General features: G+C 40.0%; 1 protein-coding gene and 1 non-coding gene across 2 annotated transcripts; one reads left to right on the top strand and one right to left on the bottom strand.

Annotated features, from left to right (window-relative positions):
• The first annotated feature begins 449 nt into the window (after positions 1–449).
• Positions 450–878, top strand: LOC144312262 (signal transducer CD24-like). Its single transcript, XM_077894697.1, has one exon. The coding sequence runs from the start codon at positions 530–532 to the stop codon at positions 764–766; it is 237 nt and encodes a 78-aa protein (XP_077750823.1). The 5' UTR covers positions 450–529; the 3' UTR covers positions 767–878.
• Positions 879–5802: 4924 nt separating this feature from the next.
• On the bottom strand, positions 5803–5884 carry TRNAS-UGA (transfer RNA serine (anticodon UGA)). Its single transcript has one exon. It is a non-coding gene; the product is annotated as a tRNA-Ser (tRNA).
• Between the last annotated feature and the right edge of the window lie 10757 nt (positions 5885–16641).

The following is a 16641-nucleotide window of genomic DNA, read 5'->3' as shown; positions in this document are numbered from 1 at the left end:
TCTTCAGGCACAGTTTTGATTCATCTCCCAAAGTTGAAGGAAAGCAGAGTCTACCCACCCTCACTAGAGACTCTATTTCCCAGTACTTCAGGTATTCTGAGACCTCTTGCTCTCTGACTTTCCCAGACACAAAATTTGTTCAACAAAATTATTTATTGAGGGCTCATTAAATACAAGATAAGGAGATCTAGTGGTTAAATGCACATACACAATACACCCCATACACATGTTCACACGCAAGGAGAAACCAAGCAAATATTCATACTAATGTAATACATAGTATGGTAAGTGTTGTGAAAAAAAAAAAAAAGAGAGAATAAAATGGTATGGAATCACATAAGAAAGGGACCTGACCAATTTAAAGGGGAGGATGACATTGGAACATGTGTTAAAGTCCTAAGCTGAGAAAGAGTTTGGTTTCTTCAAGGAACTAAAAGAAAGGACAGGCCTGCGCCCGCCCCGAGCCCGCGTCCTCCACTCGCCCCGCAGCCAGGGACACGCGCCGCGCACCGACCCTGACGGAGCGGACATGGGCAGAGCGATGGTGGCCAGGCTCGGACTGGGGCTGCTGCTCCTGGCGCTGCTCCTACCCACGCAGATTTATTCAAATCAAACAACTATTGTAACACTTTCAAGTAACTCCTCCCAGAGTACCTCGACTGCCCCAAATCCAGCAAATACCACCACCACACCAACTGGCGGTGCTCTGCTGTCAACAGCCAGTCTCTTCGTGATCTCATTCTCCCTTCTACATCTCTACTGTTAAAAGACTCAGGCCAAGAAACGTCTATACTTCCCCATCTTCTAAACCCAATCCAAATGGCGTCTAGACATCCAGTGTGACAAGGAAAAATAAAGGTCTTCATTGAATCTGCTAATTCCACACCTTATTTTATTGACACAAAATGTTGAGGATCCCAAATTTGATTGGTTTGAAGAACATGTGAAGGGTTTGACTAGATGATGAATGTCTTATTAAATCTACTGGAGTTTCATGTACAAGATGAAGAGACAACATCCAAGATTAGATAAGAGATAATTTCTTTAAATGTGGCTTAAAAAGTATGGACATGTAAAATTCTACCTTGAAAATGAGAATAGATTTTCTCTTACCGAGATGTAAAAGATGGGATATGAACAGATTCAGTTTTCATTCGGTTCATTAAATCTTGAAGGCCATAAAACGGTTAATACAAGAAGCTTCCATGATTCTATTTATATGTACATTAGAAGGAACTTCCAGGTGTTACTGTAAATCCTCAATGCATTGTTTCAGCAGTACTAATTTAATGCCTATGTACTCTAGATAAAAGTTTTACATTGTTAAGCTATCACTGTTTCTTGGGAACTGAACTCTTTCCTCTGAGGCTTTGGGTTTGACATTGCATTTGATTTTTTATATAGTAATTGACATGTGCCAGGGCAATGATGGATTGGAATCTACCCCTGATTGTGAAGCATAACGAATAAATTTTGCTTAAATACTTAAAAAAAAAAATAAAAGAAAGGACAATACATTTGGCTAGAGAACGAATGGGAGATACCTAATAGGTGTGCTGGTTGGATCACTGGAAGGCATGGATTCATGCTAAGGATTTTAGTCTGTGTTAAGAGCACATGGGAATCCCCAGAAGGGTTTTCAGGAGGCAGGTTATAAGATCAAATGTGCATTTTAAAGAAAAAAAAATTTTAATGGACAACAGATTGAAAGAGAGGAAGAATGGAAGACAAGAGACTGAGAAGTAGTGGAAGGAGTGGGGGAGGTCATTTGATTTAGACTGGGTGATAGAGGTAGATTTGGAACACAGTGGATTCTGAGTATACTCTGGACAAACTTACTGGCATTTGAGTAGGATAGGAAATGTGGTGAAGAACAGGGAGTATCAGGGTGAGTCCAAGTGGGTGTGTCCAGCTCCATGGCTGGAGATGCCACTAACTGGGTGAAGAACATGGAGAAGGACTTGGATTTAGAAGGGAAGGAATGATTATGAGTTCTGCATTTGAAAAAATTCACCTTAGTCTATTTACATTTAAAACCTTTGGATTCTGGGAAGTTTCAGGATTTATCTTTTATTTATACAAGTGAGTAGAGAAACATTTAGAGAAAAAGGAGACTTCGGTGTCATATTTATAACCTCCTCTGCCTTCTAAGGGGAGGCTTTGATGGCTGGGCACACTGATGCCAATGCACAGAGAATTGCTCTGTGCCATAAAAAAGTGAAAAAGTTGAGATCTGGAGGGGCAATTTCAGGATCATGCATTTTGTAAAGCTGGATTGGAGAAAGCAGGCTCCAGGGGACACGCAGGAATGTGAAGGGGTTAGAGGACTCGGGAGAAGAGAAACATGGAAAAGAGAAGTCAAAGTAGTGTCCTTCCTCTGAGGAATGCACTGCAGAACCTCTTCCACATCTCCCCTCTAAAATCCGCCATGGATTTTCCTCTCTCTGATTCTCTGTCATGGAGAGAGCTAAGATCGGGTTATATGGAGGCCAGAGTGAAAGTGAACCACTCTCAGGGAAATGGGCATGGGAGTTGACCCATGGAGAGGAAGGTGGTGCAGGTGCTTTTGCTTCCTGGCTCAAATCTGCTCTTTTAGTGCTAGAAGACAAGGGAATGGAAGAAAAAGTAAAAGAAGGTGAGGCAAAAATAAGAAAAGGGAAGGCAAGTAGGGATATACTGTTTTTTAAATATTTTATTATCTATTCATGAAAGACACAGAAAGAGAGGCAGAGACATAAGGCAGAGACATAAGGCAGAGGGAGAAGCAGGCTCACCGCAGGGAGCTTGATGTGGGACTTGATCGCCAGGCCTCAGGATTACTGACCTGAGCCAAAGGCAGACGCTTAACTGCTGAGCCACCCAGGTGCCCCCATTGTTGGGGTTCTGTTCTCTCTTCTCTTAAAAATTTTCTGAGAGGAGGATACTATATATTAACTCATAGACAAAGATTAATGTCTCTCAAGAGGAAAATGGCTGTTGTCCTCCTCCATCCCCTTTTCTGGGAGATTCTTAGGGCAGAGGGTGGTTTTGTGTGCTTAACTTGCATATTTATTTAGCTCTTCACCCCAAATTTATTGAGTGTCTTTTCTGTGCCAGGCAGGCTATGAAGATGAGAGACACGACCCCTTTATATATTTGCAGGGAAATAGCACTTAGTGGGGAGACAGGCAACCAGACAGAAATATTTCAACATGGTCTTTGCTATAATAGGGAATAGGAGAATATAAAAGGGTCTTATGAGTCAGCCTGGGGGATTGCAGGAATGCTTTACCCCCAAGATGATACTTGAAAAGAAAACATGAGTTTCTATCAGGTGATGGTGAGGTGAGGAGGGAAGATATATCTGCAGTTGGGGGGGGGAGGGGAAGCCTGGGGCTGATTTAAGCAGAAAACTTACTGTAAGGATTTTGAATAGTTCATAGAATTACCAGGGAGGCTGCAAAGCTACTTTTGGAGAATGGGAGAGGAGTAAGGCACAGTCCAAGATCATTTCAGAATGACACCACAAAACCAGTCTGGTATAGACAGTAGTGTCACTGATGCTGAACCAATTGTAACCTTGGCCCTGCAGCTGTTAGTAATGCTTGTGGTTGCCACCAAGGCCTCTGCTTATCACCAGGTTGGATCCTCACCCTCCCTGCCTCTTTGCATTAATGACTCTGGTCTCTGGTTGAAAGTTGCAGGTGGGCACATCTGATTGTCTGCTTCCCTAGCTCCGAGGTTAATCCTGAAAAGTAAATATGTGTTTTTTTCAGCTTCTATGATGGGGCAGGAGGATGGATTGCAGCCTCATACCTAGATTCAAAAAGAGAGAAAGTCCTCTAACTAGAAGGGGAGTTCAAATGATGGGCGGCCCTATTTTCCTAATGAGGGGAGAAGGATGAAGGCAAGAGAAAAATATCCCAGGTACTTGTATGTGAATATGTAGAAAGGTTCAAAGGCATGACCTAGCATGCAGTGCTGGGAGGCCTGCTAATAACTCAAAAGGAGAAGGGAGACAGGGAAGGGGGCTGGGAAGGCAGAGAGGGGGACTTGTTTTGAAGGCTTTATGCCTACATGTTTGACTTCCCAGTTAGAGGGGTGTGGGTGTGGCAGATTCAGTTAGTTAACCACTCAGTATCCATGTGTCTTCCTTACCTCTGAAAATTCCAATTTTGATTTGGGTAGCTCTATACTCAGCTAGAGTTCTTTGTAGCTAGTGACAGCCATGTTACACAGTTCAAGTAAACGAGACACAACCTGAGGGTTCTTGTCTCTTCCTTTCCTAGCTGAACAGATGTGAGCTCTGGAGGTATAGCAACCATCTTAGGGTGAAGAGACAACAAGCAGGGGACCAGGCCTATGCATTAAAATGGCAGAACAAGATGATAGAAAGAGCGTTGTTCCCTCTGTCATCTGAGACTTGCCTACTTCCTGATTTCTTGAGACACGCCCTGTGTGTTTTTAAGTCACTAGAGTTGGATTTTCTGTTATTTGCAGCTGAAATGTGATCCTGACTGAAAGAGGGAAGGAGACCAGCTAGGAAGCCAATACAGCCATTGAGAAGTGACTTCGATGAGGGGGCCAGAAGAGGTAGGATTGGGCAGAGAGGATGGATTGAAGATGTGGATATGGTAAGTGTATATGTTCAGCCAGGTGTCACATGGGATGGGGGCAATGTGTGTGGAATCTCCTTCAGGCACCACAGAAAACTATCCCCAGCATTGAGATGTTAGGGAACTCCATAAGAGCACCTGGAAAGCCTGGAGTGGGAGGAAGATCGTGAAAGTGGGTGAAAAGGAGCAGGAAGGGGATGTGTACAGTCTCAAAGACTAACCTCCTACATTCTTTTATTATTAAAAAACACTCAGTCAAAATAAAAATTTTAGAAAACTCAGTTAAGCAAAAATGTATCTGTTAAAAATATTAAAATCTTCCCAGATTCCACTACCCAGAGATATCTAATGCTAACATTTTGATTATTTCTTTCCAGCCACCATTCAGTCTTTTCTCCCATTCATTCCACAAAAATGATTCTATAGATAGTTTTACAAAAATGTGATTTTATATATTGTTTTCCAGTCTGTGCAACATTTTGCATTTGGCAAAACTGAGAAGGTCTTTTCTGGTCATCACTGTCATTTTAGTGGCCACATGCAGTGTTCCATTCTGTGGATGTATCTGTCATGCTTTAGAAGTCACACTTTTAAACATTCTTATTTCCCATCTTCCTACCACTTTTGGATACAGTGTGGGGAACTGTTGATGTTGATTCTGGCATTGTAGAAGAAGTAGCTTTAGCCTTGGCATCAGGTTTGTTTTTTTAAATTTTTAAAAGTTTTTATTTTAATTCCAATATAGTCCACATACAGTGTTTTGTTTCAGGTGTACAATACAGTGATTCAACACTTCCATACATCACCCTGTGCTCATCATCTTTTTAACCCATCCCCTCATTTGCTATCAGTTTTAATATGATAGCTTGTTTGGGCTGTGATAGCTACAAAAATTGCGCCAGTATTTATTTTTATTTTGCCAACTTTTTTTTTTTTTTTTTTCACATTGAGGAACAGAATTCTAAAACCATCACCTTGCCAGTTAGGACAAAGGAGGATTTTTGCTTTTTCCCTTTAGCGTAAACTGTGTACCTTTGCAGCACTCACATTTAATGGCTTTTCTTTCTTTTTTTTTTTTTTTTTCTTTAACATATTAAACGTCTCTGTAGGTGAGCCATTAAGCCAGCAGGAAGGGAATGCAGCAGTTAGAGAAGGACTATTACTTAATAGCATATATTGAAAAAGGAAAAAAGAAGCCACCCGCTTCCGCAGCGAGCAGGGTTCGAACCTGCGCGGGGAGACCCCATTGGATTTCAAGTCCAACGCCTTAACCACTCGGCCATCGCTGCCACGGAGGCGAGGGAAACGCAGAGACACTTTAGTGCAATGCGTGCGCGCAGGCGCGCCACGGCCACCAAAGGGCGGAGCCGCCAAACTCCCCAGCTCGGTTCAGAGCCGTCAGGGGCCGTCCGCTCGAATTGCGTGAGGAATACCGTGGAAACAGAAGTTAACAGAAACTCCCTTAAGTAGTTTAAACTCCTCTAAGTAGAAGGTCTGGGAAACCTTTCTTCCCTTCGCTGAGCTCCGAAAATCGCAAAGTTGCTTGCCTAGTGGTGGCGGACCTGGTTTTTGCCCTCCCACTTCCTCGTTAGGTAATGGAGATTAGCCGTGAAACAAAGACCTATCCTATTCAGTGCTGCGGGCCTGCGCTCTGGAAAATTTCCGCCTTTCCGTGGGGGTGGCCGTGAGCCCTCGTCTTTGTGCGCAGGGGAGGGAGACGCGAGGGGCCGGGCCGCCGTCTGTGGCTTCTGCTGCCCGAGCCCCTCCCGGGCGGTCCTCTTCCATTCTTCCCCCGAGGGCCCTTTTCCTGCTGAGCCCTGCGGCGAGAAACCGGGCTCTAGGTGTGGTCTCAGCTCTCTCAAGTATTGAGGAGCCTTGCACGTGGTTTGAGAATCAAGTTCTGCGTATTAGGTCTGCTTTCTACCTTTAAATACCATGAGTCTTCTCCCTTGCAAGCGCTAGATCCTATTTTTGAGCTAACTCCGTTAACGTTCTCAGAACCGGCGGGTCCGGACTACGACTCGGGAGACGGGCTCAGCGCGGCGGGCTCCGGGGCGCATGCGCAGCCGCTTCCCCGCGCGCGCGGACCCTCCCGTCCCTCCCACCCCTCACCTCCCCCACCCCCCACCTCCCACCTCCCACCTCCCACCTCCCCCCTGCAAGTTCTAGCTGTTGATGCACGATTTGGGTTAAAAAAAAAAAAAAAAAGGAACCTTTCACAACATTTCTAAATTTCTTTTTAAATTCAAACTTTTACAATTCTAAAACTGTTCCTGGAAAGAAACTTCACCATCTAATCTCCCAGTGTGAAATCAGGTAGATGTGGTCTATGTATACACTGGAATATTACTCAGCCATTAGAAACGACAAATACCCACCATTTGCTTCAACGTGGATGGAACTGGAGGGTATTATGCTGAGTGAAGTAAGTCAGTCGGAGAAGGACAAACATTATATGTTCTCATTCATGTGGGGAATATAAATAATAGTGAAAGGGAATAGAAGGGAAGGGAGAAGAAATGTGTGGGAAATATCAGAAAGGGAGACAGAACATAGAGACTCCTAACTCGGGGAAACGAACTAGGGGTGGTGGGAGGGGAGGAGGGCGGGGGGTGGGGGTGAATGGGGGACGGGCACTGAGGGGGGCACTTGACGGGATGAGCACTGGGTGTTATTCTGTATGTTGGTAAATTGAACAACAATAAAAAATAAATTTATTAAAAAAATAAAAGAAAAAAAAAAAAAGAAATCAAGTAGGCAAATCCTTGCCTTCTGGAAACCTGAATGGCAAGGGACCTCACGATGGGTGAATCTTCTTGAGACCTTTCAACACCGTTTCTCAGACCGAAATTATGGTGCTGAGGGTCTAAACTGATTTAATTGCGGAAGGGGAACAAAATACTTAAGAATTATATGAATTTTTTTTTATCTGGTTTGGGATTGTTTTTAGACTTTTTATCTTTTGTTTTTCATTTTGGCAAGGCCACAGGAACGGTCCCAGTTTCTCTATGACTACCATACGGGAACAGAGTTATTTCCAACGATCCCAGGCATAAATTTTATCATATATGTGAACTTTATTTAGCACTTTTCCAGTAGAGACTATCCAAGAAGAAATAGATTTCTGTTATTTAATCCTTTTCTTGGATTCTACATGTACTCTGAGATAACCTATCATCTAATTATACTGTTTCATTAGTTGTATCTTGATTTGGAAATCTTTAAATTTTTTTTTTTTTTTTTCTGTGGAGTTGAATGATAATATTCACTGGAAGTTGTTTCTCTTCCTTAACCCCCCTTCCCCTCTTAGGAATTCTCCTGATTTGCTTAAAAGCTTGACAGCAGGGACCGCGGGCTGGCTCAGCGGCTGGACGTCTGTCTCCAGCTCAGGGCCTGATCCCCAGGTCCTGGAATCGAGTCCCACATGGGGCTCCTCACAGGGAGCCTGCTTCTCCCTCTGCCAATGTCTCTGTCTCTCATGAGTGAATGGATAAAATCTTTAAAAAAAGAAAAGAAAAAAAAAGCTTGATAGTAATGGGAATTGATTATGGTTAAAATAGTTTAACCAAAAAAAATCTCAGAAGGTTTCATGCTCATTTTCTGGTTTAATTTTGGGGGAAGGGGAAGACTGCAAAGGCAAAGAATCTATTATAAAGTAAATGTGTATTTGGTGAGAATGACCGTGATTAATTTTTTTTTTTTGCAAAATTTCAGAAGTGAAACATCTGCATTAATGTTTGATTTTCAGCTTGCTTGAGCTAATAAATGAAATTGCCTTTTTTTCTGATTTATCATATTGCAAAAATGAGCCAAGAGATAAAATTATGATAGGTTTTCAAAAAGTGTGAATTTACAAATGAATTCTTTTATTTTTTAATTTTTTAATTTTTTTACAAATGAATTCTTTTAGATGCAATCTTAGGTCTTTAGCATTACTGTGTAATGCAGTGAGTGGCAGCTAAGGGAAAAAAATACATGGGTCTAATGTAATTATAACAAATGTATTATGATTCATGACAGTAACATCATAAAACATTGATTTTCAACCATGAACATTTTACTCTGTAAAGATCCCCTGGTGATTCTGATTGCCTTCTCCTCTTTACTAACCTCAGATTCTTTTATATGGTAGTTTATAGTAAGCTAATTTGGTGTGGAAGGCAAGTATCTGTGGCTTTCTTTAAAAACCTTTCTCGGTATTGCTTTCAGAGGCAGAATACTGAGGGGGATAGGGCATGTGTTTAGGAGCAGATGGATTCTTTTTATAGCAATCACAATTTATTTTGAATTATTTTGGTGGTTTTATTTTTGAATTAAAAAAAAATCATAGTTTTAATGTTGGAAGAGACATTAAAGCTAGTCCAATACAGACAGACAGGAAACTGTGGTCCCAAGGTCATGTAACTAATTAATGGTAGATTCAAGACTGTAATTAGTTGTATTAGTGCAGTGTTCTTACTAGATTTGGACACCTTCATGTATTCTTTGTTAGTCTCTGGTCCAGTGGATTTACCCCAAAGATATAGATGCAATGAAACGCCGGGACACGTGCACCCCAATGTTTATAGCAGCCATGTCCACAATAGCCAAAATGTGGAAGGAGCCTCGGTGTCCATCGAAAGATGAATAGATAAAGAAGATGTGGTCTATGTATACAATGGAATATTACTCAGCCATTAGAAATGACAAATACCCACCATTTGCTTTGACGTGGATGGAACTAGAGGGTATTATGCTGAGTGAAATAAGTCAATCGGAGAAGGACAAACATTATATGGTCCATTTATTTGGGGAATATAAAAAATGGTGAAAGGGAATAAAAGGGAAAAGAGAGAAAATGAGTGGGAAATATCAGAGAGGGAGACAGAACATGAGGGACTCCTAACTCTGGGAAACGAACAAGGGGTGGTGGAAAGGGAGGTAGGTGGGGGGTGGGGGTGACTGGGTGACAGGCACTGAGGTGGGCACTTGATGGGATGAGCACTGGGTGTTATGCTATATGTTGGCAAATTGAACTCCCAATGAAAAGAAATTAAAAAAAAAAGGAAAAGAAAACAAACAAAATAAGACACAAGAAAAAGAATATCTTGGGCAATAAAAAATTATTTTAAACAACAACAACAACAAAAAAGTCTCTGGCCCAGTGGCATGTAGATAAAGAAGTGGGTATATATAGCCGTAGACAGAGGCAATAGTAGGGGAGAGTTGTGAGTTGAAATTTAAAGGCCTATGAGATGTCAGATATCGCATATATTGTGGCAGGTGAGTTCTGATTCTTTTTTATTCCAGTATCCATCCTCTCAACTGACGATGATGCTTCAGTTGTGCTTAAAGAGGACCGCTCCTCTTCGATTGGATACAGCTTTTCTTCAGCTGTTAATCAAGATATCTCACCCTCTTCTGGTCAAGGGGTAGGGGTAGGCATGTGACTTACATTGTTTTTTGGTTGCTACATAACAAATTACAACAAGTTTAGTGCCTTAAAGCAACATGAATTTATTATATCGCAGTTTCTGTGTGTCAAGAATGTGCTCATGGGTGTGGTCATGGGTTGACTGGGTTGTCTGTTCAGGGTCTGACCAGATCTCAAGGTGATGACAGGGACTTTGATCTTATCTAAGGTTTGGGGTCCTCTTCCAAGATCACTACTTGTTGGCTGTCAGTGGAGGACCACTCAGTTGCTAGAGGCTGTCCCTTATCATGTGGCCATCATAAGAATTACTCTCTAGTTTATTCCAGTGGAGTTTTATGAAATATAAGGTAATCACAGAAGTGACTATTGCACCATGTTCACAAATCCAGCTCAAGTAAGAGGGATTTTATAGGGTGAATACATTTAGCTGGGGGCAGGGATCTTGGGGGCATCTTAGAATCCTGCCTACCACATAACTCAAGCTGGGCCAATCCCATCATCTCTAAATCCCCGTTCTTTCTGTTACACAATTGTATTTTTATGGACATCCCACACCAAACACATACATAGTAATCAATGAGAGGTGATCAGAGTCTGGAAATTTTACTTTGGCTGCCTTATGTGCTTTTGTACCTCATTTGAAAGAAATAGAGTTGGCAACAACTGCAGAATTTTTAGTCTTAGCCATCCTTCAGGGTTCTTGAATTTAATCCTGTGCTGATTGCAGAATAACTCTAGCTATCCATTTTAGACAATTTATGTAAGAGGACTTAATTCAGGTTGGTCGAAAAAATTTACTAAGTTGTTGGCAACAAAACCCTAATGAAGGTTTAGCTGGTAAGCTACAGGTATCATGAAAAATAATGGAAATATGGAATTGCTACATTGTGAATGACTGTACATTTGAAGCCTAAGCAATTAATTGGGGGTTGCTTTATAGTCATTATGTTACTTACACATATATATTTGAGGAAGACTAGAGATATATATCTTACTCAGCATAGCACAACTTATTTATGGGATTTTCCTACCTACTTGGTCCCCTAATGCCATGCCAATTAAGAATTAAGAAATAGAATCAAGACAAATGGAATAGTCTTTTCTTTTTCTTTTTAAAGATTTTATGTATTTATTCATGAGAGACACACAGAGAGAGAGAGAGAGAGAGGCAGAGACACAGACAGAGGGAGAAGCAGGCTCCATGCAGGGAGCCTGACATGGGACTCAATCCCCATCTCCAGGATCAGGCCCTCGGCTGAAGGCAGTGCTAAACTGCTGAGCTACCCGGGCTGCCCTCATTTTCTTTCTTTTTTTTTTTTTTTTTATTAGAACAGAACTTTATTGGTGGCATCAGGATTTTTAAAAATGGTATTAGACTTTAAAGTATGCAATAAATTTGATATATTAATAGTTTTTTAGAGTTTTTAATCACCCAATGTTCATCATGACAAGTGCATTCCTTAATACCCATAACCTATTATACCTGTCCCCCCAACCAATTTCCCTTGGTAACCATCAGTTTTTCTCCCTAGTTAAGAGTCTGTTTCTTGGGCAGCCTGGGTGGCTCAGCGGTTTAGTGCTGCCTTGGGTCCAGGGTGTGATCCTGGAGACCTGGGATCAAGTCCCATGTTGGGCTCCCTGCATGGAGCCTACTCGTGTCTCTGCCTCTCTCTCTCTCTCTGTGTCTCATGAGTAAATAAATAAGATCTTTTTAAAAAAGTGTCAATAAAATTGATGCATGGAGCCTGCTTCTCTCTGCCTGTGTCTCTGCCTCTCTCTCTCTCTCTCTCTCTGTCTCTCATAAATAAATAAAATATTAAAAAAAAAAAGAGTCTGTTTCTTGGTTTGTCTCTCTCTCTTGCTCTTTTCCCCCCTTTGCTTATTTGTTTTGTTTCTTAAATGATGTATATGAATGAAGTCATTCATTCATTAAGATGTCATTCATTCATAGATATGTCATTTGTAAATATCTTCTCCTATTCCATAGGTTGTCTTTCAGTTTTGTTGATTGTTTCCTTTGCTGAGCAGCTTTTTACTTTGATGTAGTCCCCAATAATTTATTTTGCTTTTATTTCCCTTGCCGTAAGAAACCTATTTAGAAAAAAGCTGCTATGGTTACTGTCAGAGAATTACTGCCTTTGCTCTCTTCTATGATTTTTATGGTTTTAAGTCTCACATTTAGATCTTTAATCTATTTTGAGTTCATTTTTGTGTTTGGTGTAAGAAAGTGGTTCAGTTCTATCTTTTTGCTTGTAGCTGTCTGGTTTTCCCAACACCATTTGTCAAAGAGATTATCTTTTATACATTGGAGAGTCTTTCCTGCTTTGTTGAAGATTAATTGACCATATATGTGGGGGTTTATTTCTGGATTTTCTTTTCTGTTTTCCATTGATCTATATGCCAGTAGCATACTGTCTCGATGCCTACAGCTTTGTAATTTAACCTGAAGTCTGGAATTGTGATGCCTCTGGCTTTGCTTTTCTTTTTCAAGATTGCTTTGTCTATTCAAGGTCTTTTGTGGTTCCATACAAATTTTAGGATTGTTGTTTCTAGTTCGTGAAAAATGCCATTGGTATTTTCATAGGAATTGCATTAAATTATGTAGATTGCTTTTGGTAGTACAGACATTTTAACAATATTTGTTCTTCCAATCCATGAACATGGAATGTCTTTCCATTTCTTTGTGTTGCACTCAATTTATTTCATCAGAATTTTATAGTTTTCAGAGAATAGGTCTTTGATTAGGTTTATTCCTAGTTATCTTATTATTTTGGTGTGATTGTAAATGGGTTTGTTTTCTTGATTTCTCTTTCTGCTGCTTCTTTATTGGTATATAAAAATGCAACAGATTTCTGTATGTTTATTTTGTATATTGCATCTTTACTGAATTTGCTTATCAGTTCTGGTAAGTTTTTTGGTGGAGTCTTCTGGGTTCTCTATATATAGCATCACGTTATCTGATAATAGTGAAAGTTTTACTTCTTCCTTACTGATTTGGATGCCTTTTATTTCTTTTCTTGGCTGACTACTGTGGCCAAGACTTTCAGTGTTATGTGAAATAAAAGTGCTAAGAGTTGATGTCCTTGTTTTGTTCTTGATTTTAGGGGAAAGTTTTTTCCCAATTGAGGATGACTGTTAGCTGTGGGTTTTTCATAGATGGCCTTTATTATGTTGATGTATGTTCCCTCTAAACCTACCTTGTTGAGGGTTTTTATCAATAATGGATGTTGTACTTTGTTAAAGGTTTTTTCTGCACCATTGAAAATTGAAGTGATCATATGGTTCTTATCCTTTCCATTATTGATGTGATGTATCAATCATGTGATTGATTTGCCAATATTGAACAACCTTTGCAACTCAGGAATAAATTCCACTTCATTGTAGTGAGTGATTTTTTCAATATATTGTTGAATTTGGTTTGCTGATATTTTGTTAAGGAATTTTATACCTATGTTCATCAGAGATACTGGTTTGTAGTCTCTCTCTCTCTTTGGTGGTGTCTTTTCTGGTTTTGGTATTAGGGTAGTGCTGACTTCATAGAATGAATTTGTAATTTTTCCTTCATTTTCTATATTTCAGAATAGTTAGAGAAGAATAGGTATTAACTCGTCATTAAATGATTGGTAGAATTCACCTGTGAAACCATCTGGCCCCGGGCTTTTTTTTTTTTTTTAAAGATTTTTATTTGTTTATTCATGAGAGACATACAGAGAGAGGCAGAGACCCAGGAAGAGGGAGAAGCAGGTTCCATGCAGGGAGCCCGATGTGGGACTCGATCCCAGGACCCTGGAATTGCACCCTGAGTCAAAGGCAGATGGTAACTGCTGAGCCACCCAGGCGTCCCAGGCCCTAGACTTTTGTTTGTTGGGAGTGTTTGGATTACTGATTCCAGTTTCTTTGCGGTAACTGGTCTATTCAAGATTTGGTATGTGTTGCCAGGTTGCCCTTGAGAGATGTTTTCTCAATTTGTATTTACACACACACACACACACACACACACACAAAATTTGTATTTACACCAAAAGTGTCTTAGTATCTGTATCTCTATACTCTTGACTTTCTTTCTTTTTTTTTTTTTAAAGAGATTTTATTTATTTATTCATGAGAGACACAGAGAGAGAGAGGCAGAGACACAGGCAGAGGGAGAAGCAGGCTCCATGCAGGGAGCCTGATGTGGGACTTGATCCTGGGACTCCAGGATCATGCCCTGGGCCAAAGGGGCAGGCGCTAAACCCCTGAGCCACTCAGGGATCCTCTACTCTTGACTTTCTTATGCCCACACTCTTATCATTCTTTTAAATCTTCAACAATAAGCAAGAAATAGTATCTTCTTATTGTTTTAATTATTTAATGTCAGTGTTAATTATCTTTTAATGTAATAAGTAAAATCCCTCATACTATTTTCTTCTGCTAGATTATTCACTTTTTCAGGAGATAGTTTTTGACTCTTTTTTTTTCTTTTATTTGTCCTTGCTGGAATCTTGTCCTGGATAAGTACTCAGTCAATTTTTGTATATTTGACTTGAATTTCCAACAACAGCAGATTATTCAACTCTCACTTCCAGATTCAGAACATGTAATATGATTGTTCATATTTCAGTCCCATTTGTGCACTGATTCTGACCACAATCAGGTGTTTCATCTTCATGTGGTTCTTAGTTTCATATTAAAAAAAAATAGGAACGGGATCCCTGGGTGGCGCAGCGGTTTGGCGCCTGCCTTTGGCCCAGGGCGCGATCCTGGAGACCCGGGATCGAATCCCATGTTGGGCTCCCGGTGCGTGGAGCCTGCTTCTCCCTCTGCCTGTGTCTCTGCCTCTCTCTCTCTCTATCATAAATAAATAAAAATGAAAAAAAAAATAGGAACGTTAATTTGAATTAATTAAAATGTAGATTTAATATTTGAACAAAGGTTAAGTGAGTTTTTAATTGATTGGCCAGAAAAAGAGAAAGGGAAAGGGTTATTTAATAAGGTCTCAGGTCTCTGCGTGGATATTACATAGAGGATAGAAGGAACTGAAAGAGTTCCTGCACCTGGAAGAGTTTAAGCTAGGAAATAATAAAAGGAGTTTCAGTGTGGTTATTATGAGATGTTAAAATAAATTCTCTGGTGGAAGTTAAGTATTTTCTGAAAAATCTGTCTCTCTCTGAATGGTCCAGGTGCAGCCTTTTCACGGAAAGAGAAAGTTCCTGAAGGCTTGCACACGGCTTCTTTTATATTTTTAATCTCTCAAGACCAGAACCAAATTTAGGTTCTGGCCACCATGGAGCTGCGCAGAATGTTTACTTATAAGTGTTAATAAAACATCAGTGGCAGTGTAGTAGGATGGAGAACGTCCATTTTCCAGAATGCCTCTCAGGAAGAAAAGTAAATATGGTAGGAAGGAATAAGACACTTGGAGTGGTAAGGGGCTAGTAGTAGGGTATTTGTGGGGAACATGCTCCAATAACAAAAGTTGTTGTTAAACTCTTTCCTAAGGAAGATGTGTCCAATTACGTACTTCCCAAGAAGGATAGGCAAGTCCAGTTCTTATTTTGCTGAGTGGCAAGTACACATTTAGGGCCAGAATTGAATTGTTTTGAATAGAAGGGGATGCGTACCACCAGAAGTTCTCCCTGTGGCTCCTCTCTTGGAGGACAGCCTCTTTAATGTTGAATAAAGGCACAAAGGTGGGATTTGGGTGTGATCTAGGAATAGGAGGATAGGAGATCTAGGAATGGAGGGTGAGTGTTGAGGAATCCAGAATTCTATAATAGATGTATTATATTTGAAATGCCACATTCAGATAGATTTGATACTTTTAAATAGATTTATCATGATTTGACTTGGAACCCTTTTGGGAAAAATCAAATCTTATCAATTGGAACTATGGTAGCAATTTTTCAAAGAAAATTTATGTGGGCCACTTTATTTTTTAATCTCTGCTTTTCTAAAGCTGACCTTAACTATTTTTTTATTTTATTATTTTTTTAAATAAAAAAAACTCATATAGGTACATGGATAACTCATTACAATCCTTTCTGCATTATTTAATTTTTTTCTTCTTGAAAGAGTACGTACACTGTATACCTAATGGGTTATATTTTCAGTTATGTAATGGGCAGCTGGCGACTGTGAACCTACTACTGTTACTATATCTGAGCATTTCCCCCATAAACAGTGTTCCAGGTTTGGTGTGTTTGCTGTCTGATCATTTAGGAGCTCAATTTGTTTGTCCAATTCTATAATTTTAATGGAGACTTGAGAGGAAGACAAGATAAGGCTGTGCTCAATTTGTCATCTTTAGCCTAATTTTTAATATTTTCTTATTAAGTCATGTTGCATAGTTTTAACACTCAGGTCTCATAGAGTCATGTGGACAAATGAAAAAATAATGAGAAAGTTATATGTTGTGAGATAGTATGTTAAAAGATATTTTATCTAATTTCATGCTCTATCTTGATCACAAAACCGCCCATTTTTGTGTTATTGCCTCATTATTCAAGTAAATATATAGTAAGATTTAGGGCCATTCTGTTGCTGATGAGCTTTGAAATGGAGAGTTGCATTTCTTTTTTATCCTAAAACGCATTTGGCATTTTTAATTAGAAAGTTATGTCAATGAGAAGTGCTTATAACATGCTAAAAGGACTT

The sequence above is a fragment of the Canis aureus genome, chromosome 4 (genome assembly GCF_053574225.1).
Source record: "Canis aureus isolate CA01 chromosome 4, VMU_Caureus_v.1.0, whole genome shotgun sequence".
Lineage (NCBI taxonomy): Eukaryota > Metazoa > Chordata > Mammalia > Carnivora > Canidae > Canis > Canis aureus.
The sequence above is the reverse complement of the archived record's forward strand: the minus strand, read 5'-3'. Positions and strand labels throughout refer to the sequence as shown.